The 24,113-nt window shown below is 46.2% G+C and overlaps 2 protein-coding genes across 2 annotated transcripts; both read right to left on the bottom strand.

Moving 5' to 3' along the window:
- Positions 1-1,049: 1,049 nt before the first annotated feature.
- On the bottom strand, positions 1,050-17,613 carry rif1 (replication timing regulatory factor 1). The gene is made up of 36 exons (XM_079277403.1): positions 17,462-17,613; positions 17,000-17,048; positions 16,452-16,590; positions 16,268-16,346; positions 16,072-16,168; positions 15,833-15,963; positions 15,643-15,737; positions 15,316-15,505; positions 15,051-15,143; positions 14,600-14,738; positions 14,337-14,488; positions 13,915-14,029; positions 13,622-13,789; positions 13,340-13,450; positions 13,079-13,141; positions 12,353-12,453; positions 12,050-12,136; positions 11,869-11,942; positions 11,579-11,759; positions 11,317-11,424; positions 11,076-11,225; positions 10,813-10,912; positions 10,436-10,725; positions 10,154-10,356; positions 9,700-9,793; positions 9,520-9,633; positions 9,095-9,237; positions 8,889-8,978; positions 8,742-8,796; positions 4,655-7,888; positions 4,433-4,561; positions 4,238-4,324; positions 2,746-2,861; positions 2,503-2,653; positions 2,299-2,422; positions 1,050-1,896 (listed from the first exon to the last, which is right to left on the bottom strand). The coding sequence occupies exons 3-36, from the start codon at positions 16,565-16,567 to the stop codon at positions 1,667-1,669; spliced, it is 7,410 nt and encodes a 2,469-aa protein (XP_079133529.1). The 5' UTR covers positions 16,568-16,590; positions 17,000-17,048; positions 17,462-17,613; the 3' UTR covers positions 1,050-1,666.
- A 1,272-nt stretch (positions 17,614-18,885) lies between these two features.
- Positions 18,886-23,825, bottom strand: tnfaip6 (tumor necrosis factor, alpha-induced protein 6). Its single transcript, XM_079276440.1, has 6 exons — positions 23,685-23,825; positions 21,892-22,029; positions 21,100-21,261; positions 19,889-20,117; positions 19,201-19,241; positions 18,886-19,111 (listed from the first exon to the last, which is right to left on the bottom strand). The coding sequence occupies exons 1-6, from the start codon at positions 23,782-23,784 to the stop codon at positions 18,990-18,992; spliced, it is 792 nt and encodes a 263-aa protein (XP_079132566.1). The 5' UTR covers positions 23,785-23,825; the 3' UTR covers positions 18,886-18,989.
- Positions 23,826-24,113: the final 288 nt, after the last annotated feature.

Here is a 24,113-nt window from a genome sequence, read left to right as displayed (position 1 = left end):
TATCTCAATAAACGGTGGAAATGCACCGCAGCCTCTGGCAGCGCTCTGCAGGAATAATCAGATAATTACCAACACGCCGAGCCAAAGAGAAGCCTGCTCATCATCGGGAGAGGATGAAGAGGAAGAGGAGTCAGCGGCACCTTCTGTCACATTCCATTATATTATCATTACGATCGCTTTCCCATTTACATTCTAGGCTTTTAGCAAACTTCCTCACAGTAACGCAATTCTATAAACCAACTGATGCTCTGATTCAGAGACCTCACAGTGAGGTCAACATCACGCAGACATGCAATGATGTGCTAAACATGCGGCCGTACACACAAAACATTCCTCCATTCTGAACAGAGTAACTGCATAGAGTCCGTCCTGTAGAGCAACTTTAAATGAGTATTTCAGAACCATTAATCCAAACCAGAAAACACTGTGTACCATTAACTGCATGTGTGGTGTCGTGAAGGCCAGTTAGAATCCATGTTACAGAACGGTTCTCCAGGAGCAACAGCAAGAGGAACAGCAAGTTCCCTAAAATAATTACGGAAAGCAGATTTCTTGTGGCCGTTACATTAAGTGGAGATCTCGTAAAATCTGACCTTTTAGTGTTTAATGTCCCTCAACTGCAGCTCAAAGAAAAACAGAATTTTACACTTTGGGAGAGACTCTTTGATTTGACTGTCGAAGCCTCATCTTCAGAGAAACATTTTTACACAGAACGAAGAGGACTTTGTGTTCTGCGATATTTTAATGGCAGCAGCAAGAATAAGAGCTGAACAGCCTTCAGGGGAACACAGGTTGAATTAGAAACACCCAGAGATTCGTCATCGTTTGAAAATAGTTATTCGAATATTTGAGCTCCTCTGACTATCAAACCACTACCGCTTCAAACTCGTCTTTAAAATACATTTTAAAATGACATATCGACATCCATTAAAAGGTTTACGATTGCGCCGATAAACAAATTATTGTTATTGTTATCTATTGTTTTCTCCTGGCAGCAACCTTTGTGCCGGCACGCAAGTCAAAACAACAAGCTCAAGAAAAATCTAAGTTGTCTTTTATTGAAGCATTTAAAACAAATAAAAACATTAGTGTAGACCGTCTGCCACCATCTACAGTATGAGTCATGACTTTAACAATGCAAGGTTTACAAACGACTAAAATCTTTAAAAAAAAAAGAAGAAAAAAAAAGAAAAAAAGTACAAGTTAAATTGTAAACAGCCTAAAAACAGGCACATGAAGGATTCAAATGACAGAATATGTACAAAATTGGAACAGAATGTTGAGAAATATATATATATATATATTTTTCTTCAACATACATTTGTAATCATACGTCACAGTTCATGAAAATCGCTTTCTTCTTTTGACACAGCTGGAAAAGTGTGACCGTGCGTCCCTTTGAGTGTTTCTTAAGATCATACAAACTATCCAACAGCTCAAGCTACAGATCGGGAGAAAGTGCTGCTAGAATTCATTTTAAAAACACACTTCAAGCAAAGAAAATTTTTTTTAAACGTGACAAGGCATTGAGAGTTAAAACCATAAAATCTTCCTTTGCAAAAATCTGTTGTAGGATAAAAGAAAGTCAGATTGCTCTCGTCTCTTAACACTTGTGCATCCGTTTGATCCAGCAGAAGAAGTCCGTTCAGGGTCTGACGTCCGTCTTTCAGAGGCGCGTCTGCAGCTCGACGACCACGCGCCTCATCATGCCTCCTAGCTGGTCGTGGATGTGAACGAGCTGCTGTGGGGAGCAGTAACTGAGTTCTAGCGGCGTCATGCTGCCGGTCAGCGCCTCCACCTCTGACCGCAGCCGTCCTTCAGGTTCACGTCCTCCGGCCGCCGTGTCGTGCTCGGGCCTCACATCTGCAGGAGGCGGCTCGTCCACCAGCTCTGTTGCTGTAAATGGAAAGGTGACGTCAAACTTAGTTAAGGAGGACCAATACACCCGCATATGTCAAAAGACCCTTTTACAGCCGGGTTCTAGAGAATTCAGACCGGATCACGGCCATTTCACTTCGTGGTTGCTCGTAGGAACTTATGTTGATGGTTGGCTATTTGGGGTTGCATTCGCGACAGCCTGTTGCACTCCAACGTACTTCCATTGCCAAACTTCGTGCGCGCACACATCAGCTTTGTTTACAATCTGTAAAAGGCTCTATAAACGGTGACTATGACGATACGACAAGGACACCGTAAGCTGAGCATAAAGGCAAGAAACAATTCTTTGGTGAAATGTCAAGATTGTTTTTAAAATTTGAGTCACACCATGTATCCCCAGTGGCACAGATTTCTACCCACCTAGTGTCTCTCCTGAGGTCTTGTCCTCCTCATCCTGGTTTTGAGGAGCACTGGTCTCCAGTTCAGAGGTCATCATCTCAGTTTCATCAAAACCCTTCAACTCATCACCACCTCGTCCTTTACGCTAGAAGAGAATTGTTACGATATTAAATACAAGAATTCAAACCTTCATACGTCAACGCTGTTCGCAGCCCTCTAACATACCTGTTGTTCATAACTTCTAAGTGCCTTTTTGACATTGGAGATCTTCGGAGAGCGAATTGGAAGAGTCTTGATTTCACTGGGAGTAAGAGCACTGAGGTCACCGACGGTCTTGATGTTTCTGGCTCGAACAAGCTGCCCGAAACCCCGAGACCTATGAGGACGCGCAACACCGTTAACAGACAGATGCACCCGACAAGACACTAGCTTAAATATTTCCTGTTCTTAACCCTGTGCAGTACTCACCACATGTTGGAAGATATCTGCGGCAGCACAGCTTCTACAGGCGTAGAGCAGCCAACCAGGGCAGGATAGATACAGTCTCTGGAGACGGGCCGCGGCTCATGGCTCATTTCGGAAATCTGGGGTGAGAAGGGTTGTGCCTACCATCAGGACGAATAGCCTCCAACTGAGAACCAACACTGCAGAAGTGCTTCATTGATGCACCAACAGAGAACTGTATGGAGCTTTTTAGCCACCCACTGATCATACCGAGTTCACAGCACTTTAGAAAGGGGAAGGGTCACTGGTCAAGTTGCATTGTGGGTAACATGTATGCTAAAAATGATAATCATTGCATGTGGATGTTTATCAAGTATGTTTACAATGTGTGCTAGCATGGTAACATTTGCTAATTAGCAGTAAACAAAAAGTACAGCTGATGCTGGTCAGAAAGACATTCATTTACCGTACTTTTCGGACTATAAGCCGCTACTTTTTACCCCACGCTTTGAGGCGTCGGCTTATAGTCCATATTTATATACGGATTTTTCCGTAGCTTTTCTCCGCTCCGCCACAACAACAACCGCAACTTCCGGTTCCGGTCTAACGCAGCATTTACTAGCTCCCGACACAGAACAGTTGCTACCAGCAACCCCTCTGCTACCAGCTGTTACTGACAGGGTTGCTACAATATGATGAAGTACCTTTGACCTCTCACTAGGACTGTTAACAAAAAAGGTTGAACGGCAAGATGCTTTTAACAGTACATGTCCGACTCGCTAGCTTCTAAGTAAATTTTAACATTACCGCCAATGGGGAAATGCTAACCGCGATTAGCATTAGCGAATATATAATATATCTTTGTACATCTTTTCATGCAGACACACTTTCATTACAGACTAAGGTCTCTCACGGCTACCAAAGGAAAAGCAATGAGGCAATAACTGTTGTTGCTCATAGCTCTGAATAGCTGTTGTGCTAGCAGCAAAAAAGCCAAGCCAGTTTTTTTTTCCAGTTCTACAAAACTTGTTCACGAGTTTTTTTGTGTGCGTGTTTTTGAGTGAGAAACAAATGTTTTGTGGAACAAGTTTTGAACACACCACATCATGAATTAGCTTAGAAGCTAGCGACATGTTATGATGTTCATAGAAGAAGAAAACGTTCGTACTGTTAAAAGCATCTTGCTGTTCAACGGGGTCACCTGCGGCTTATAGACCAGTGCGGCTTATCTATGTACACATTCTTTTTTCTTTTGGAAATCGGCTGGCGCGGCCTATATACCGGTGCGCTCTATAGTCCGGGGAGTACGGTAGCAAGTATTTGGTCACAAACCAAAGTATTGGACAAACAGAAACAGGACTCCAAGTGGTGTTAATGTTGCTCTGTGTTTCTTGGATGTGTAAAAAGGAGGTAACCAGGGCTGTGTCTGACAGTTATTTACATATTTAATATACACACACACAATAGAAAACAGTGACAATAACGAATGTTGATTTTAAATGTGTGAAGTGCATACCAGGCATTTCTTGGAGCTCTTGTAACCTGGACTGTGCAGATTTCGGGGACTCAGGATCAGCAGGCCTTTTGTTGGTGTAGTGACGAACTAGAACAGCAGAAGGGTGTCGTGTTAGACCCAAGCAGACCATTTGCTTAAGAAAAAGGTTTGGATCAGAAATATGGCAATCAGGAACAATGCTGGCCTCATTCATACCTTCGGCTGTGGGATAGCGCTGCCTTTGGATCTTCTGGGGGAGCTGGTTCTGATAGCGGGGCTGCGACGATCAACGTCGTCTGCTAGTTCCTGATGTTGGATTGGATTAGCAAAGGACACACGTCTAGACTGCAGAGGTAAAGGAGACAATAAAGACTTTAAAGAGGAGCACATGGCTGTTGGAAATGCATTTGCAGATTGTACAAGTGCTTTGTCACTTACTTTGACAAGAGGTGAGGGAGTCTCCTCCTCTAGTGGTCTCTTCAGGCCCTTCTTAAGAATACTGGTCGATGGGGAGGCTGAAGGAGACCAGGTTCCTTTGGTCATGCCACGGCTGGGGCTTTCGCCAACATCTGCCGCCATTAAAGCCTCCAGGTCCTTCTGCTTCGCCGGGGAATCCGAGCACATATCGTTGGTCGTCGATTCTGGTAACACTGACGCATTGCTAACGTCAGCCAGAGCATCGGCCGAGTTCGCTACTATGTCGTTCTCATTATCGGCGGTCTGAGTTTCCTCTTCGCCGTTACACTCCACAATTTGGGTTGCGTCGTCTTTATCGCTCTCCTGTAGCGTGATGTCGTCTCCGGCATTGGCCTCAACGTGCTGGGATGTAGATTCATCTTCATTGATGGAGGCAAACTCTTCCTCCTTTGAAAAAGTTGGACTCCCAACATGGTTTTGCCCAAAGGACACATTGGGATCATCTTCAGCTCCGTCTTCTGCTGGAACAACTGGATCTTCTTGGTGGGTTGAATCTGAATCATCTTGTTGTGCTTCTGTAACATTGTCCCCAGACTCAGACACGTCTTCAGCTTTCTCCTCTGAAGACACCGAAATCTGCAGTTTCTCTGTCGTCTCATCAGGAGGCGCCAGTGCATCAGGTAACACAGATGGGTCACAGGGCAACTCTTCAGGAGTCTGTTCAGAACTGATCATAACCGATTCAAGCATCTCAGCGGATGGCAAGTTTCCAATGTCACCTCCCTGTGAAGAGGTACTCTCAATGTTCGAGTCTCTTTGCGTTTGCTCTTTGGGAGGTGACACACTGAGCGAATCGCTCTTCTTTGTGTCGTCAGTCTCAGTTTTCTCTACAACAGCATCAACCTCTAGCTCCATCTGTGATTCTTCATTACTTTGCTCCTCAGTGTTACATGGAACCTGGAGCGATTCAGAATCCTGCAAGTCTTGGGATGCCTGTGAATTCTCTAAATCTGTTGTATTTTGAGCTTCTGTGCTTTGTGAATCTGCCTTTTGAGAAGTATCAGAATGATCCTTTACCATACCCTTATTAATGTTACCTTCTTTAGACTCAATAGTGAGAGGACTTGGAAGACACACTCTGGGTTTCCTTCCTCTCTTTTTGGGCACAGGGGGATTTTCTTTGACCTCAGAGGATTCAGAGTCTGAGGATTCTTTGCTGGCTCCAGGCAACACTGGAGAATATCTTCTTCTTGCGCTTTTGCCCCAGCCTTTGGATGATTCTGCACTCCCTAGCGATGGAGAACTCTCTGGGGTTGCGGTAGGACTAGACTTTGACGGATCGTCTTGTACCTTGCGCCTTCTGGTCCTACCTGCAATCCCGGCCTCTGGCTGACCGACAGCTGCCTCAGAATTAGACCTACTCTGCCCTTCTAATGAATCCTTATTTTCACCGTTATCTTCAGAAGCCGCTTCCTCAGATGATTCCTTGCTTCTTCTGGATCGACGCACAGACTGGCTATCAGAAGAGGGTGCGATCACTTGAAAGTCCTCTTGACTAAGGCTGTCATCTGTGCTTTCACTTGTTTTTAGTTTGTCTTTGATCTCTGATCTATTCACCAACCTTTTTGTTGTGTTTGTTCTATCTTGGGACTCTTCATCAGCTGGAGAAGCAACTATCTGAGAATCTCTCTCATCCTTGTTTGTCTTTTCTAAAAGCTGAGACTCTTGGGATTGGCCACCAGTTTGGGAGGAAGGAGCGATAGTTTGAGAATATTTTTGCTGATCACATTCTTTTTCAGCCAGATCTACAATCTCAAACTCTTGAGATTTGCCACTACTTTGAGAGGAAGGAGTGATAGTTTGAGAATCTGTTTGCTTGTCACTATATTTTTCAGTCAGTTGTTCTACAATCTCAAACTCTTGGGATTTGCCAACAGTTTGAGGGGAAATAGTGATCATTTGAGAATCTCTCTTTGGCTTAATATCCTTTTCGGCCTGTTCTACCGGCTCATGTTTGGCAGGTTGGCTGGACTCTTCCTTGTCAGGCACAACAGTTTTCTTCATTTCGCCATCCTCCTTGGTCTCCAATGTTGCTTTACTCCGCCGTCTTTCCCTACCCTGTGACTGGCTTTCGTTATCAGATTGCAAGTCAGTTTGGCTGGACTGAAGCCCACCGCTGCTTCTCCTTTTGGGTTCAGGTTTGTCAAGGACATCATCTGAACTACTGTGCAGCTTGATCTTCTTGTGTGCTTTTCCCTGCGAGTTGGTTTGGCTCGACTCACCCTTGCCCCTCTGAGACCTTGTTCGTAATCGGTTTCTGCCACTGCCCTCCTCAGCAGCCTGCATACTTCTCGTATTTCGTCTGCTTTGCGCCGAATCTGACTTTGGAGAATCCCTTTTAGGTTCCTCTCCAGAACGCCTCTTTTTCAGGGGGGTGTATTTCTCTTCCCGGTCCTCAGGGTCCTCTCCGGGCAGCTGAGGTCTGACTCTGTAGCGTCCAGACCGTCTTGGTTCGCCTGGAGAAGATTGAGAATCATCCAGAGTTGGGTCAGAGTCCTCTTCCTGGCTTGAGGGTGTAATTTCCTCTGATGAGGAAGCCATTTCCGTACCCTCTTTGCCCTCCACTTCAGTCTGGGTGTCCGGGATAACGTCTTCGTCCTCTGTTGGGTCACTGGGTAGTCTCTCAGTCAGCCTTACTGGCTCACTTTTTCTCCCGGAGTCTTTTGGCCTTACAGGGGACTCAAGGGCATTGTTCACAGGACACTGCGAGTTCATGTTTCCTGTCTGGGAAGACTGGGAATCCTGAGAGTTAGGACCAGTGGATATCTGGGAAGACCGAGAGGACGACTTCCTTCTGGGTTTAGAGCGTTCTTGGCTATTGGGGGTCTTTATGAGGGTACCTGTGAAGGTGGACGCACTGCTGGGGCTGGCAGGTTTTCCCTCAGCATACTTCTCCAGGGTGATGAAGGACTGACGGCGACTGTTGGGTTTCTGGGGTGTCCCCGAGACCAAATCTGAAGATGCAGAGATGTTAGGACTTGTGCCTTCTGTAGACTGCAGGTCCAAGTAGTCTGCGCTATCATTACTCTTAGTATTATCCACACTCTTAGTATTATCCTCCATGGAAACATCTGCTGACTCAGGGATAATCTCCTCCTGGTGGTGGGTTTCTGGCATGTTCTCTACTGCTTCTGGACTGGTAAATTCTTGAGTCTCTTCTGAGTCTTCCCCTTTTACTTCAGCTTCCTGAGGAACCTGGAAGAAACCAAATGCTTAAAACTGAATCTGTCTGCAAAGGACAAAACACACTTTTAAAGACTGAATAAGTACACAATGCAAGTTTGGTGACATTTTCATTTGTAGTGGTGTTTTCTTTAACTGAAGAATAGTTTTAAATGCCAATCAAATCGTGATGTAAATGTTACAGTCCTCCGAAAACATGCGACTTATATAAAACAAGAATATTCAGGGTCTCACTACGCATAAGAGTAACCTCATCTGCAAGAACACACCATAAAAACAATGCATTGAAATATGTTTTAAAAGAAGTTTGTGTACTGCGTAATGAATGAAAAAGCAAAACAGTAATGTTCATAATGTAGTTATTTCATGCGCTGCAAGAACATTTGAGAGCCATTTCCCCCCCCCCACGTGATCAGAATGCCTCATTGGGAGGAAACTCTGGAGCAGAGCCACAACATACTGGAGAGATTACACAACTGGCCCGGGACAACTAAATTGACACACGATTTGATTTCTGCTTTTTGAAGAACTATTTTGCCATTTGGATAAGCCTCATATGTGAAGTTTGGGGGTAAAGAGAGTCTACAATTAGGTTTATTTATAATTTAACCAAGTCAATGAAGGCCAGACTTCACCCAAGTCCTTCAGAGTGTGGAGACTGAGCCTAACTCCAGGTTAAAAAAAACTGCAGTTGCAGTTAATACCAACATAAACTTAGGCTGTGTTTGCAAGTCATTTACAAGGAGTGTTTTGTTTTCTTCATTCTCGCTTTGGCAGAATGCAGAACAGGACAAAACGAGCCCTCGGTGGAGTCTTTCCTGGCAGTGTTTTTTATTTCTTTGACCTCGATGGGTTTGTGCGTTACCTTGCCAAGAGCCTCTTTGGTTTCCTTGTCAGCTTGTTCCGTTGCCAGTTTGTCCCTGTTGGAAAAATGGTTCATTATACAAATGCTGTGCTGGTACGAGAGCGCAGGAATTGATCTGGATTGTGGAAGCACGAGCTCAGGACTTACAAAGAGTCGTCTTGACTCTGTGTGTACTGGGTGAAAACCGTTGTATCCAGAGAGGCATCGAGGTTGTTGTACATGGCAGGGATGTCAGCCCTGTGTGCCAAAGCAAACATTAGCTCGACACCAGACCGACAACATGGACACTTTGAATTTTTATTATATTTTATAAACGACACTGATGGACTATCAGGCAAGAGGACAAATCTGACCTTTTAGTCCTTTTCACCTCCTTCTGGTGCTCCGTCAGGACTCGCTCCTTCGTCTCAGGAGGGATGAAGACAAAGTCGATGGAGGCCTCTTCCTCCAAAACTCCTCTGGGAGGAGGCTTAGGAGAGCCAAAGTCCAGCTTTGTCTGTTGAAGGTGGGACGATGAGCAATTCAAAACCGAACATGTCTGAATGGATGACACAGTGGCATCGCAACAAACTGCTTTCTCTTATTGCAAAATGGTAGATTTCTTGATAAAACAATGTGCCAACACAAACAGGTGACTGTAGATACAGGTCGTAAACATTGACCTATCCATGAATCTCTATAGTGTATAAAATATGTTCGCCTCTTAATTTATGGCCGAACGATTCGCGAAACACAACACGTCCCTCGTGAACCCGGTCCGGTCCGAGTCTGAACTTACAGAAACTGACTTGGAGGCCTTGGTGGAGCTGCCGTCCTTCAGCTCAGCAGACTTTCTCAGCACGGATGAAACCGGCATCCCACTGAGATTTGTTTCCAGCTGGGAGCTCTCACTCTAAAAAGACAAACAGGTTCAGCCACAAATAACAACGTAGAGAATATTACGAAAGTCACGACTCACAGAGTAAGGTCCACTGAGCTCATCAGGAACACGGACGGCCTCAAAGCCAGGGAGAATGATCGGGGTCTTCTGCTTCACTTGGCTCAAGATCGGTCTGTGGAAAGAAAAATGGCAACATTTAAAGGTTGCTTTGAGCCCACCTAAATTCATTTGGCCCGTCATGAAACAAGAACTTTTCTGTCGTTGCATTTCCGTTGTAGCAGTTTGTCGTCATCATGATTTTATAGACATAAATCCCTAAACACATGCAGAAAAATCTGACAACTTCTTAATTTTACCCAAATACTCCGGGTTTTCAGATATTGAGAACCCGGTTTCGGGGGCTCATCCCCCTCTACCGCTGTGATGCACTCATCTCCATCAACATGAATAAACGTACATTTGGCCTTTTGCTGGTGTCAACAATGTGAGCGCAGTATTAAACGCGACCGGAGGATGTTTGGTTGTTTTTTACCTGATCTCGTCGGGGTACGTGAGGCCGACAGAGTTGCCGAAGGTGGCGTTCCAGAACTGGGCGACTGAGGAGCGCAGCTGCTTGTTCTTGTGAGGAAACGACACGCAAAGCAGAGGAGAGAGCAGAGCCAGGAGCTCATCGTCGTACGCTAAGGAAGAGCGGGTCTGCAGGCAGCCGAGAACATCGCAGAGAAGCTTCTCCAGCTGGAAGAGAAAAGCAGATTATTACTTAAAATGCTTAGAAAGTAAAAAGACGTCTGCAGCCGTCTGACGAAGAACGCACCTTTCCCAGAAGCTGGGAGGAGAATTTAGGCGGCTCGCTGGCTGCTTGTTTGTAGAAGAGGGTGACGGGTTGAATCAGAGACGTCAGCGCTTCCTTGATTGTGTTGGCGAGAGCGAGGTTGGTGAAGAGAGCCGACAGGATGGAGACCAGGGCCAGTCCCGTGGCTTCAGAGGAAGCCTCGGGGCCCTCCAGATAGACCTCGAGACACTGTACCAGCAGCGACTGGAAGGTGGACAGATTCCCCAGGACCTTGTTCCTCTTTCTCGCCCAGTTTACCGGAGTGTGAGGCGCTGCAAGGAACAACAGCGACTAGAGATTATATTCTCAATTTAATCCAAGTGTGCCGAGTGAAATAAGGTGAGCTTAAGTTCTCTTACACTTCAGCTTTTGCTGAAACTGAGGAGTGAACGGCGAGAAGTCCACACACTCGACCATGACCTGGAGGAGACTGGCGACAGCATTTAATGCAGAAGGAACCTGGAGGATCACACAGCATCAGCACATTAAAGCAGGCTGCTTTTTAAAACAAATGAAGGGAATAAGTTCAGTTTTTAAGTGCAACCATCGTGTTTTGATGAATACAATTTTTTTTGATAATTAATTTAGTCTTTTTTGAGTTTTCCCCCTCTCCTCCACTCACCACTAAAGCATCTCTGTCTATCGCAGCCGTCATCTTGGCACAGAGCTCCTCGCAGCAGATGTTCTCCTCGGCTGTGACCACCAGCGCAGAGCAGCGGGCGAACACTTTGTACAGTTTGGACCACGAGGACAGCATCGGCTTCTGGGCCGCCTGAACAAAAAACACGACATCAAGTGAAAACAGGATCTCTGGATCGGTGCCGCAAACGGTTAAGAAGTGCGACAGTCCTGTAGGTAGAGACCTGCTGCAGCGGCGTGCCATGTAGTAGGTGTGTGATGGGGAACAACAAGGCAGAGTTCATGGCGCTGAAGTTGTGCTCCAGAGCGTCACCTTGGTTGACTTCATTCGACTGTAAAAAGAAAAGAATGTTCCTTTAGTGCTCTGCTGGCAAGCTCACGACACCATGAGAGGAAACGCGTCACAGTAAAGAGCTTCCCCAACGCATTCACCTAAATTAAGGCAGAAGAATATATACGTTTTAAAACATCGCTCCCTCCTCCCACCTGTGTGATGGTGTCGGTGAGCGGGCTGACCATCACGCTCCACATCCTCCACAGCTGCTCCTTGTTCTGCACGGACCCGGCGCTGCGTCTGATGGCGCCGAGCACCGCCTCCCCAAACGCCAGCGGGGACGTGGGGCCCGACAGACCGCAGCCCACCAGCGTCTGGAGGCACTGAAAGAACCTGCAGACGGAGAGACAACACGTTATAGAGAGAAACTTTATTCATCCCCAGGGGGAAATTCGTTTGTGGCAGCAGCAATTTACAGAGTAAAATATAACATCAGACTCACCTCTCGTCCTCGATGTAGGCGGAGAGCAAGCTGCTGTTGTAGAGCAGCAGAATGAGGAACAGAGCCGGCGTTCCCTGAGGAACGAAACAAGACGTTAACCGATCCGCTTTCTCAGAAGCTCTTCCTTAAATACTGTAAAGAATATGAACATGCGCTCAACATAGAAGAGAGAAGCGCTCACATTCAGAACATCCATCTTGCCCACTTGATAGGAGGCGGAGCCGAGAACTCTCTGCGGAAGACCTTTCACCGTGCCTTCAAACAGAATCTGAGGGAGAAGAGTCAACAGATGTTTGGATTTTAGCCAATTTGGAACAATCAAATTCAAAGCTATTCAAATGAAAGTCGGTTAAAAGCAGCCGGACACGCAAGCTGAGAGTCGCTGAAACAGAAAATCAATAAAGTAACTCCAGACAGCCCTCCAGTGAGAGAGGGACACGGAAGACGAGAGTTCAGACCTGCAGCGTGTGGATCTCGGTCTTACCAGAACTTTGTCTGCAGGCAGAGCTTCTGAGGCGACGATGGTCTGCAGAGCCTGAAGCATCAGCGTCAGCACTTCACCTCCCTGACGATCCTTCTTACTGCCTGCTGACGCCCAGAGGAGAGACCCATCAGCGACACGCACAAAGACCGAAACACCATTCTGTGTTTTAAAGGCCAAGTCATCATTGGGGACGAACCCCTCAGCAGGTTGGTCCTCTTCATGGCAGTCCAGACCACGGGGGTCTGACCGCTCTGACTTAAACTGATGCGACAGTGGGAGTGGGCCGGGCGGGGGGCGAGGACGAGGTCTCACCGGTTCCTCATCCCGAATGACGGAGCCCAGACCCAATCAAGAGTGCTCTATGTGGAGCTGCGAGGCGGGAACCACGACTTTAAAGATCCCCGCACTGCTGAGCAGCCGCCACAATGACAGACGTAAGGTTCCTATTGAGACAATAACGTCACATCCGAGGTCCAGTTTTACTACATTTCCCTTTATTTCAAAGCTGGAATTCGGAAGTTATGAAAGTTTGTCTTATGTCGTGTTCATAAAACCACAAGAAACACAAATAAAATCTCTGTAAATGTAAAAAAGGTACTCATGGCATCTTGTCAAACATTACAGTACGATTGCTTCTAAAGATGTAAGATGATATATTTGTGCATGTTTAGCTGCACTGGAGACACGAATACATCGCGTTTGACTGACTATTGAAGAAGAACTCACCAGATTCTATCGTTAAGTTGACAAAGCGGACGAGACTCGTCCATAAAACGGCCAAAAGAGAATCTGAAGGAGAAGAGATTTACATGCAGATGATCAGAGCCCTCATTTTATAACCACGTCTCACATGTTTTCAGTGATATGAAGAGGTCCGCCATATTTAGCCGGCATTTCATTCGCCCACAAGAACCTTAAAACAACAACAAACTCAACTCAGGAGCAGCTGGAGAGAAACCACACTCGTTTAAACGATGAACCGTTTACCTGGAGCGTCTTTGCCGACGTTGGTGAATCCATCTCTGATGTTGGAGGTGAGCACGGCCGCATGTTTAGAGAAGGAGGAAGCACCGGAGAGGAGCGGGTGGGTCAGCGGCTCTGGAACCAGAAGAGAGGCAGGTTGTGATTCAACTGCAGCTTTTTATATTTCAATCCATCGAGCCTGTGACAGTTGGGGTGGTGCATTCTGCCAAATGTGCGTCGGTGAGAGTCCGTTCGAACAAACGCCACCATGTACGAGTAGCTGATGCGCGGCCGTCGGACTCTCACCGAGACTCAGGTTGAGTTTCGTCTTTGCCGCCGTGGGGACAACATCTGGTCCCAGAAAATAGTGGAGCAACATCTCCAGACCCAGCAGCTGGATGGAGGGGAAGGTGGTGGGGATCTGCACGCTGGAGTTCAGGCAAATCCGAGACGCATTGGCCGAACTGTTGAAGCCTGCGGGAGGAGGAAAGAATACATTAAAAACACACATTACAGTCTCTGACAATGTGTGTGTGTGTGTGAGAGAGACAGAGTAGCACCACATACTGTGTGGGATTGAGGTTCCCGCGTGAACGTACCGGACTTGGGCGTGCCCGGCGTGACGGCGCCATTTTGCCCGACGGCTCTAGAAGGGGTTCCTGGGACCGAAGAGGAGTCGGAGCCAATGGCGCACTGGAGCAGAGGAACAGAAACCTGCAGGACGACAGATCACAAGTTCAACAGGAGGACAGCTCTTTAAAAACAGAGATGCAGAACGCCCGAGAGCCTTACAGCATGTTTGAATAGCACAAAGTCACAAACGTGCCTCAGAGGGCTTTACAATCGGCACGACATCCTCTGCCCCAGGACCCTCACACTGTCAGATTATTTTACTTAGAATTACCACCAGTACTTTGTTTTCCTTTCCATAAATAAGACATTCCCACAATAATTTGGTTCATAAAAACTCAGCAGATGCAGGAAATAGTGTTTGATGCTCCGAGACAGAGAGGCGTCTAACCTGATCAAAGTTGGGCGACAGGTTGGGCCCGAGCTGGACCACCAGGTACCACCAGACCTCCACCTTGGTGAGCAGCAGGACCTCCGTCCTGACATTGATGGACGCGAGCGGCTGCATCAGGAGCTTCACACGTTTGGCGCTGCACAGGATGTCTTCAGGATGCAAGAAAGTAAAACTCAGCCACGGAGAGACGTAAGCGCTTAAAGAACAGGATTAGCCTGAAGCGAAATTAAAAAAGTGGGACCAGAGAGTGTGTGGCTCACCTGGGTTGAGGGCGAAGTTGTCTATGAGGCTCTTCCAGGCAATGAAGGCGATCTTCTTGATGGTGGGGGAGGAGCTGCGGAAGCCGAGTTCCTCCAGATGCAGCAGACTGTTGATGAAGGGACCTCCTCTGTGCAGCAACTGAGCAGGAAACGCATTTCAATACGTCCGACGTAACCAGATAACAACGATGTCCGTTGCAGAAAGACATCCGAGAACTGTCAGAACTTTCAGTTAGTTTAAGAAGATTATCTTTTGGGTAATTTTGCGTTCATTAGACAGATGACAGGCTGGGGAGACGACGTGCAGCGAAGCGCCTCGGGTCGGATTTGAACCTTGGAATCAAAGCTAAAAATGGTTCTGATCCTCGAATGTGCCTCACTATGAATGCACAGTCCTTTGTGGATTTGTAGAGAGAAATACACAACATGCAGACACACACACACACTTTACCTTCCCGAGCAGCTTCACAAACAAAGGCCAGAGCTTCAGGACATTGGCTTCATTCTTGGAGATGAAAAGCTTCTGGAGCTCTGGGATCAGTTTCTGCAAAGACATCAAAGTTACTTTTAAATTCCCTTTCCTCTCGACGTTCAACACGAGGAAGTCGGGCAGTAAGCGAATTATGCGCATCTCGAAAATCTGTATTCCCCGATGAATATCAACACTCTGCTGAATATCTCCAGACGTTCGGTACGGCACGAGCAGCGACACTCACCGAGGACATCATGGGCTCGATGATACCGGCCACCTCCATCTGTCTCTGCAGGAGGAGAGGCATGCCCGTCTCCATGGCCGCCGCGGCCCGGAGACGCACCTTGGAGGCCGAGTGGACCACCAGCGGGATGACGAGCTTCGCCCACCTCAGCACTCCGTCGCCCATCTGGGCCGGCGCTTGCTCCAGCATCCTTTAAAAACACACCGGGAACAGTTAGACCCAACTCTTACAATCATCTCCAATAACAATGGAGACGTGCACGCATCAGCCAAGGAGAATCTGACTTATTGCTACTATAAACACCTCCATCTTCTTCTGTTCCTTTACCTGATGATGACGTTCAAGGCCTCGTGCTCCATCACCACGGACTGGATGTCCTCTCTGCTCCACACACTCTCCAGTGTTCCCAGTATAGACGACACCTGACAAGTGAAGCCACATGGATGAGTACAGCAGCACAGTCACTCCCTGGTCCTCAGTCCCAACTCACTGGACTTAAGCCTCTGCAGACGGTCACCTTTTGTCCGACCACATCTGGAGGAAAGCTCTGTTTGGAGACGACCCACAACGCTCTGGTGCACGTGTTCTTATCGGTCGACTTCACTACCAAGGAGCAAAGCGCTGATAGTATTTCTGCTGCAAAGGTTTCTGCAAAACGAGATAAAAGAGAATCACCCTCTGCAGCGATTATACTCCCCATAGAACGCAGTCGCATGTGAATAAATATGAATGTTTAAAATACGTAAAGTCGTGTACCAGGCACTCCTGAGACAATGTGAGAATGGTACAAACAAAACCCTAAAGCTTGCAGGGCAGCTTGGCTCAGCTCTGCGGTCGGACTGGTTATGTGCGCCTGGTGACGACAGGAGACAGGAGCAGGGTTATGCCTCATCGATAAAATATGGAAGATTTCGGAGCTTCATGTGAATAAATGACGTCCAGAAAGACTCACCAAGATGGCTTTGCCCAAACGAGGAAAGTGCTTTTCAACTGCAGGAAGAAACTGTCGGCCTTCCTCTCCGCTGAGCCGACTGGAGAGGAAAAAAAAGATTCATTTCCTTCTCGTATTCTAGTTGTGAATGAGACAAAACGTCCTCTCGCACATCCAGAAGACGGCCGAAGGGCGAGCAACGTACTTGGCGATGGTGAGGTAGGCGTCCGTCTGCGCCGACTGTCCGGCGGCGCCGTCCTCCAGAGACTCCAGCAGAGGAAGGAAGCCGGAGCCGCTCGGAGGCTCCGCCGTCGCCATCATTATTACTCGCCTCCGCACGGCCTCTAAAGAAAGAGGCGCACGGAGAGGACGGCGTGAAAGCGGGCGGCAAAGACATAACTGGACGCGCTTGTAACAAGTCGCTTTTAAAAGGAGAACTTAGAAATATGACGACCCTGAAGCTGTCAGAGCACTTTGGCACAACCTTCAATCTTAAGTGCATTCGTATGCATTTTGTGTTATTGTATGTGCTTTGAATTAAGCTTTTTCTTTACTACAGTTAGTGTAAAGCACTTTGTGACCCGCGTTATAACAAAAAGGTACTCTGTAAATAACACTGTGCTCTGTGGTGTAAAACACTGATATATTTGTCAATAATAAAGTGTATTTGGTGACTTTGAAATCGTGTTTTTTTTGCATCACCTCACAGGGATGACATCATGGCTGGGAATAAGCAGGAACACATGAACTTACCTCAGTGAGATGTGTGTAGACCTGTGATCACCCGCCACTGTATCCAGAGCTGTGGACAGCAGATCAAAAGAAGACAAGAGGAGGTTTAAGAGAGATGATGCTACCAGAGGCCAGACTTCCTCTCGGACACCCACAGGAACCAAAACAAGTCTGACAAAGTGTGTCCTGCTGGAGATAACATGACAGCCAATGCACACACACCACAGCTTCATTTCGTGGACGTAACGGACAGAGGGACGAACGCGAGTCTTCAGTATTCAGCACTAGCCAGCAGCCTGCTAACGTCCACTAGCTTTAGCTGCGTGTTCCGAGTGTGCGGCTAGTTTAATGCGGGAAACAAGAGGACCGACGCCGGGGTGACACCGCCTCACCTCCCGTGTTCGTCAGCCTCACCAACAGACGAGTAGACGAAAAGGGTAACGGACAAATATTTACACTTTCGACACAACAAACACTGCTCACCTCGAAGTTCAGGACGACACGCAAGAAGCAGAAGAAACGACACAGACACACCATCGAACACCCGGTAACTCCAGCGGCCGTCCGGTTCACGGTCTGCCGTTCGTAACTACGTGCTCCACTCGTTCTTATGTTGGATATTTTAGCCTCCTTCTTCTTCTTCTCTTGTGCTCTTGTTGCCCCGCGAAATTTGCTGGCGCCAAACCACCACGCAGACGTACAAACTTACCTTTGACCCCGTGCACGTCACGTCCGGTTCCGCCCATTTGACTCCTATAGGGAGAAGAGCAAGCTGACAGTGTTGTGATTGATACCAATAATAATAACAACAACAACAACAACAAGGTGCTTTACAGAAGGCATGACACGCAACATAAAAACACAAGAAGATGAATGAATATGAATAAAAAATGAAACAGAAAGCACAGTACTCACATCTTGTACTTCAGTAAAAGATGGCCAAGTAATACCACAGTGTAGAAATACACCGTTACAAGTAATATTTGTTTTTATTGGTTAAAATGAGAGGTGTCATCCTTCACTCAATACTTAAATCATAATCTGATGACACTAAATCTAATCAAATCACATCCACACAGTCCGAGTTTGGAATATTACTCTGGATTAATGACGGCAAAATATATTTTCTTCTAAACTCAATCATATATATGTACATGTATACATTGCTATATATTGCTATATTTTAATATCTTATATGTGGTACAATTAAAAATCCTGCATTCAAAAGGAAAAGTACAAAGTTTTATCTCAAAATATACTTAAATAATATATGTATATATATTGTAATTATTTATGCATTAATGTGTTCATCGCTTTAACGTTGCAGCTGGTAAAGGTGGAGCTCGTTTTAATTACTTTATTTATTGCTGTGTAGTTTGTGAATTTCCTGCAGGGATCAATAAACGTTTTTTTTTTTAAATCTATAATATTTCATCTTAATTGTATTTGTTCACAACGGCTCTTCAGAAACCTTCGGGAGACTTTGTCCATGTTTTATACACTCTATGATTTATCACCAGAGGTAACATTGTAATTATTCATAGCAGTGTTTAAATGTACGTCAGCAATGAATGTGTATCATTCATCTTTTGGAGACTCAAACTTTTTGGGTTGCTAAATGGACTGCATGTATATATCTCTACAACATTATAAAGCCAGTTTATGAATAAGTTATGTGTATGGAGGGTGATAAAAACCAAGAAGCAACATCAATAGTTAACCCAAATATTCAGAAACAATGGTTGGCTGTGAAAACACTTTGCAGTGTGAAAATATAGTTGTAAGAACCAGAAAACAGGTTTGTTTCCCACAAAGTAAACCTCAGGATGAGGTGAACACAAAGTTCAGATTGTTTATTTAATCTGGAATATAAAATCAGAAACTTCAACACAACCTAATGACAGAATTATTTCTTTAATCAGCTATGAAGACACATTAATTACAGTACACGATGCACCCAACGACATCACGAGTACAGCCACGGGATGACGTCGGTGTGTTGAAGCATCGGTCAGTGGAAGTAATGGGTGTGATTCTGTGAAACCAGAGACGCATTGAAGGCAATGTACTGTAGCTGGAAGCCGCCGGCCGTCACCGACGCGTCAGAGAGGAACTTCAGCGTCATCACGTTTCCTGCGAAAACAGAAAACACCGGAGACAAATGATCAAGAGATCCGTCAGCGTGCAACGGTGCAGCGCACGAAGAGAGGAGGACACGTCACCTGTGCTGATGATGTCGTCAGGTAAATAATCGCCGCAGAATCTGTGAACAGCAATCAGTTCATCATGTCAGAGATTAAATGAACAAAAACTTCACAAATGTGATTTCATTTGCTGGTTTTCTCTGTTTTAATACAACTCATTTAACGAGTATTTTCACACTTTACTGACATTTTATAACTTCATAAATTGAAAAAAAAAATAATAATAATTCCTTTAATGCATTTTTTTGTTTTTTTATCATGGGATTTGGACCTCCACTGAGTGTTATTACTGTAATTCATGTATTTATGGTAGACATTGTGACTTTTTAAATATTTGTTTAAAGGTGGAACACATCATCTGAAAGTTGGGAAACTGAAGATTAATCTGAGATGCAGTCCAGCATTGTGTGTCAAGTTGTTCTAGTCATAAATCATAAATTAGAACATTATGGTGGTAGCATATAACCATGCCCAAATGTGCCCAAAAATCCCTCTAATATACCACATTAAGACACCAAGACCTTGAGGAACACCATAAGAAAGTCCATGCTGCGAAAAATGACATTTGGTCATTTTTCGCCAATTGGATGGTGAGCACTTCTGATCTGGAAACAGCTCGGAAACCGAACCATAGTAGTATAGAACTAGAAGTTTGGATACTTCCTACTCTCCCCCCCCCCCCCCCCCCCCCCCAAAGACCCCTCACCTCCCAGCGAAGCCGGAGATGTCGTCGTAGCTGTCGAACACCTCCAGGTAATCTGACAGACACCCCATGTCCTCCTCCACATCAAACTCCAGGAAGTGGAGGTGGATCCTCTGGCCCAGGCGAACACGGATGTGCCAGTAGCAGATCTGTTCATCCTCGTACTCCTCGGGGAAGCCAGCGGACTGGATGATCCTCTGCTGGTCCGTCAGCACCCCGCCACACTCTTTGGCTGTAAGACACGGACGAGATGAACGAGTGATCAGCATGTGGAAAAACAGAAAGTGAGCCGCTTCGAGCAGCTGCTACCGCCTCTTCTGTTGAAGGAAATGATCGTGGTGTTTATTTTAGTCATAGACAATATGAAGCACAGATGATCGGAGGCTAAACATAGGACGAGATGTAGAATATCATCTTGACCTGTGCATACCAGAGCGTCCGGGCATAGCTCGTTAGTGAAGGAACTTCCGAGAGCGTCTCCGTGTAAAGGGGCGCCTGGCACCGCCGTGCTAGAAAACAGGCTCGCAGAGGTGATGTGCAGGTTGGCGAGAGCTTCTCGTTGACTCGAGTGTTTTTGATCGCTGGCCAATCAGAAAACATCCCGACCCGTCAGGAGGAGCGTGGCGTGAAAGGTGTAAGAGAAATCGATGGCCTTCATATTTTCACATCTGTAGTTTTATTTTTTTATGTATCAGTGTGTAAACCACAACACCACTTCAAAGACGACTCCTAAATTCAAAGGAATGTTACAAAGGTACTGTGTGAGCCACAAATAAAGAAAGCAACTCCCCCACACGCCAATGACTACTTTGTCAATTCTGTATCGCAGCTAAAACACTTGCCGACTGCTCGAAGGCCGATGAGCGAGAGAGAATCGTGTGTAATTATTCAACTTTTGGATTCGAAGACGACTTGCATAATGGTGCACGAGTTATCGTGCAGCAGCTTTGCCGGTATATTAATGTCTGCAGCAATAATAGAGAACAAAGCATAGAATACATCTGAATGCCTGGTATGAAGGCGATGTTTCCCAATGAAGTGTGAATTATTCCGAGTCAAGTGGTGTCACGTGTCCCCAGTAATCCCTCGCTAGCTGTGTTGAAGATGTGACATCTGGAACTGGCACACAGGCTGCACCGTGCAAAGGGTATAGAAGCACCTCAGTAAATGTGCTTGAGCCAGCGTTCACTGCTTTGTATAAAACAAGTACTCACAGTCGGGGTTGTAGCAGTACACATCCCATCTCTCGCTTTTGTTCCGCCTGTATCCGTAGTCGACGATGCCGACCTTCCCAAAGCCACATCTGGCTCCAGGTTTGACGATGGGGTAGCCAACGCGTCCTTTGTCGAACCATCCAGCAGCACACACATGGAAACCTGAACAAGAGCGGGAAAATAAGGGCTTCATGCCACCTCTCAAGTCACCGATAACAAACTACTTCATTCTGCCGGCCAACCACAGAAAGTTCTTTCAACTCTGCCAGCCTTCAAAAGCCCAAACCTGGATAAGAGCTTCCCTGGTGGCCAGTAGTGTTTATTTAGTTGTTTTGTTTAGAGTTTAGCTCAGAGTTACAATCAGCAGACCCCAAAACCAGATCAGCCCAGATAGAAGAGGGACCTCCCAGGTGGGCCGCTGTGGGGAACCTCAGCTGTAAGGGAGGCGTTGTGTGACGTTACCCACCCAAGAAGGTGTTAACAGGCTCCTACAATACCGGTGGGGCCGCGTGAAACTTGGCACGGACTCATGAAGCAGCAAAGCACTCGTGGAAAGAAGTGTTTCACTCTCGCGTGCTTCCCAACGACCTTTCACCCCCGTGAACATGTGCACCTCCTTTATTTCTGCATGTCAAAAGCGTTCTGGTCAAGAGATGCATCACCAGCGCCACATCAGACCTGATGTTTAATGTGCTTCATGGGAGAAAGGCAACCCTGCAGTGAGGAAAGAATCTGCATGATGAACCATGGCCCCGGCAGTAGGAGGCTCTGCACGCGTGTACTGTCGCGGACCTATTTGACGAGCCGCCTCCAGTTGGTCATACGTGGCCAGCTTCCCTCCCTCGTATTTGCAGACGGCCCTGGCCTCTTTATACGTCAGCTGGTATATCCCCTTGCGTGATTCCCGGTGGTAAACTCCAGCTGCTTGTTCTGTCAAATGGAGAGAGAGAGAGAGAGAGAGAGAGAGAGAGAGAGAGAGAGAGAGAGAGACATCGCAAAGTAAATACTTTAGACGACATTTGTCTGACAGCTTTAGTTCCTTGACAGTTTCGTTTTTCATCCCCTTCCTGTCCAGTGAGAACCACGTATCTCCAGATGTGTTGATGTTGAATGTTTGTGATGAACTGAAGGATGACGTGTTTCCTTCAAGTGTTGTCAAAATCCTCCTTCTTCTTCAGGTTCATGAACTCTTTAAAAAGCCTCTCGGATCAGCTGGAAAATGCATCGACACAGAACTGAAAACAGGTTGTTCTTTGTAGAGATACGAGGTTCTCACAGGACACAGAGACAAACATGATGTTCTTAAAGAATATGATGCTTTGATGTATGATTAAACTACCCAACAGGATATAAAGGAGTTAAAATGCAACATACACATTAATACAGCAGTAATATTAATCCAGAAACATCAGATATAATAGTAAAGCACTGACAGGGAAGACTTTACTGCACTATGCATTTACTTTTCATACCTTAAGTACATTTTGCAAATAATGCTTACATACTGAAGTGAGGCTTTGATGCAGGACTTTTACTTTGAGGAGTATTTTCACCTGGCCCATTCCCATAGCCCAGCAAGTTCAGCGAGAGGGTTAAATATCAATTCAAGTCAAACATAAAAGAAGGAGAGAGGATATAACTGCGTGACGTTTATTTTCTACATTTGGGAAGTTCGCCAACAATCTGCTCTCGTCAGCAGGGAGCCCTCTGCTGATCCGGTTTTGGCTTTACGCACGCATGACTGCAGACACTGGGCACAACACACTCAGAAATGAGTCGATAATTTGGATCTGTTTAACGTGTGATGGATGACTTTTACTCCAATTAAACTCTGGCGCTCACTGCTGCTGCAGGAAGCCACTGCCCTCTCACCCCAATCAGGTTCAACAGCGAAATACGTTTTCAAAAGAAGAGAGAAAAGACTCAACTGTGATGTGTCAACATCATTTCAGCCTAGTTTATTCCCAAAGATATATAAATCCTATAAGGCCTATAAATCATCTGAACATCTTTTGTTGTAACTCTGATCAGTTCGCATTTTTGGAGAGCTCTGAGATGACGTCATTCCTGCTTGTTTAATGGCCTCAGGCCATACACATGCAGTTTGGCACAAGCGGGAGTTGCCTTAATCATGAGTCCTTGTTACTCCTCACACAGTGTACCTTCATGTGAGGATATTTGTTGCTGCGCTTGCAAAAACAAACAGAAAACAAGCTCAGGTAAAAGCAGTAGACTGAGGGGAAATGACGTATGTCATTTGCGAATACATTTAATTCAAAAGTGTGCTCAGAACGCGATGACATGCAAAGCAGCACTGGTAAAACACCTTGAAACAGAAGTCTGATGAAATAAACTGCAGATTGTACTGAATGACAGAAGTAAATAGTCGTGTCCAGTAATCCACTGGAGTTATGACTGCGATTGATGGTAGAAATATTCCATCATTTGGGCTTTAAACGCGACCCCAATTAGTACAATGAAGAAACAGTGAAAGGGCACGCGGGTTCATAACGAAGTGGTGCGAAAGGTCGCTCCGTTTTTGTCAGCTACAACAGCTACGACCGTGAGAAGAAGCGGTTATTTACCCAGCCATATGGAGTTGTGAAATATTCCGTTTCTGTAGCCCCACGCCTGCGCCTCCTTCAGCAGGAAGCCGAGCGTCCAGAGGAGAGCGAAGAAGCGCATCCTGCAGGTCTCAGTGCGCAGCTGCTCTCTCCAGATGTTCCCAGGAGCTCGTTCCCCTCTGCTGCGGGCTTTATACAGGACGTGCTCGTGCTGCCCCCCCCCCCCCCCAAAAGAGGTGGGGGTCTGCTTTACTCAAGTACTGCAGGTAACGTACTTTGAGAAGTTGCCAATATTGCACATTTAGCTGACAGCATGTGGTTTGCAGCTTCATACTTTTGCGACATGACAAGCTCATACAATCTGCTGTTTCCTTAATAGTGGTTTCAAGACTTTTGACCCACATGATCTAAAATACAGATGTATGTAGATTCATGTATAGATTATTAAAC

Source organism: Melanostigma gelatinosum (assembly GCF_949748355.1).
Source record: "Melanostigma gelatinosum genome assembly, chromosome: 10".
Taxonomy (NCBI): Eukaryota; Metazoa; Chordata; class Actinopteri; order Perciformes; family Zoarcidae; genus Melanostigma; species Melanostigma gelatinosum.
This window is presented reverse-complemented; position numbering and strand designations above follow the sequence as displayed.

Excerpts from the sequence above, each read along its gene's own strand:
- rif1 (XM_079277403.1), bottom strand. The coding sequence starts at position 16,567 with ATGATGGCGACGGCGGAGCCTCCGAGCGGCTCCGGCTTCCTTCCTCTG. Across the intron at positions 14,030-14,336 it reads TGTCGCCCAACTTTGATCAG|GTTTCTGTTCCTCTGCTCCA; the intron begins GTTAGACGCCTC and ends GTCGTCCTGCAG. Across the intron at positions 10,357-10,435 it reads CCTCCCAGCTTCTGGGAAAG|CTGGAGAAGCTTCTCTGCGA; the intron begins GTGCGTTCTTCG and ends TTTCTCTTCCAG.
- tnfaip6 (XM_079276440.1), bottom strand. The coding sequence starts at position 23,784 with ATGCGCTTCTTCGCTCTCCTCTGGACGCTCGGCTTCCTGCTGAAGGAG. Across the intron at positions 21,262-21,891 it reads GGAGGCGGCTCGTCAAATAG|GTTTCCATGTGTGTGCTGCT; the intron begins GTCCGCGACAGT and ends GCTCTTGTTCAG. Across the intron at positions 19,112-19,200 it reads TGACGACATCATCAGCACAG|GAAACGTGATGACGCTGAAG; the intron begins GTGACGTGTCCT and ends CTGTTTTCGCAG.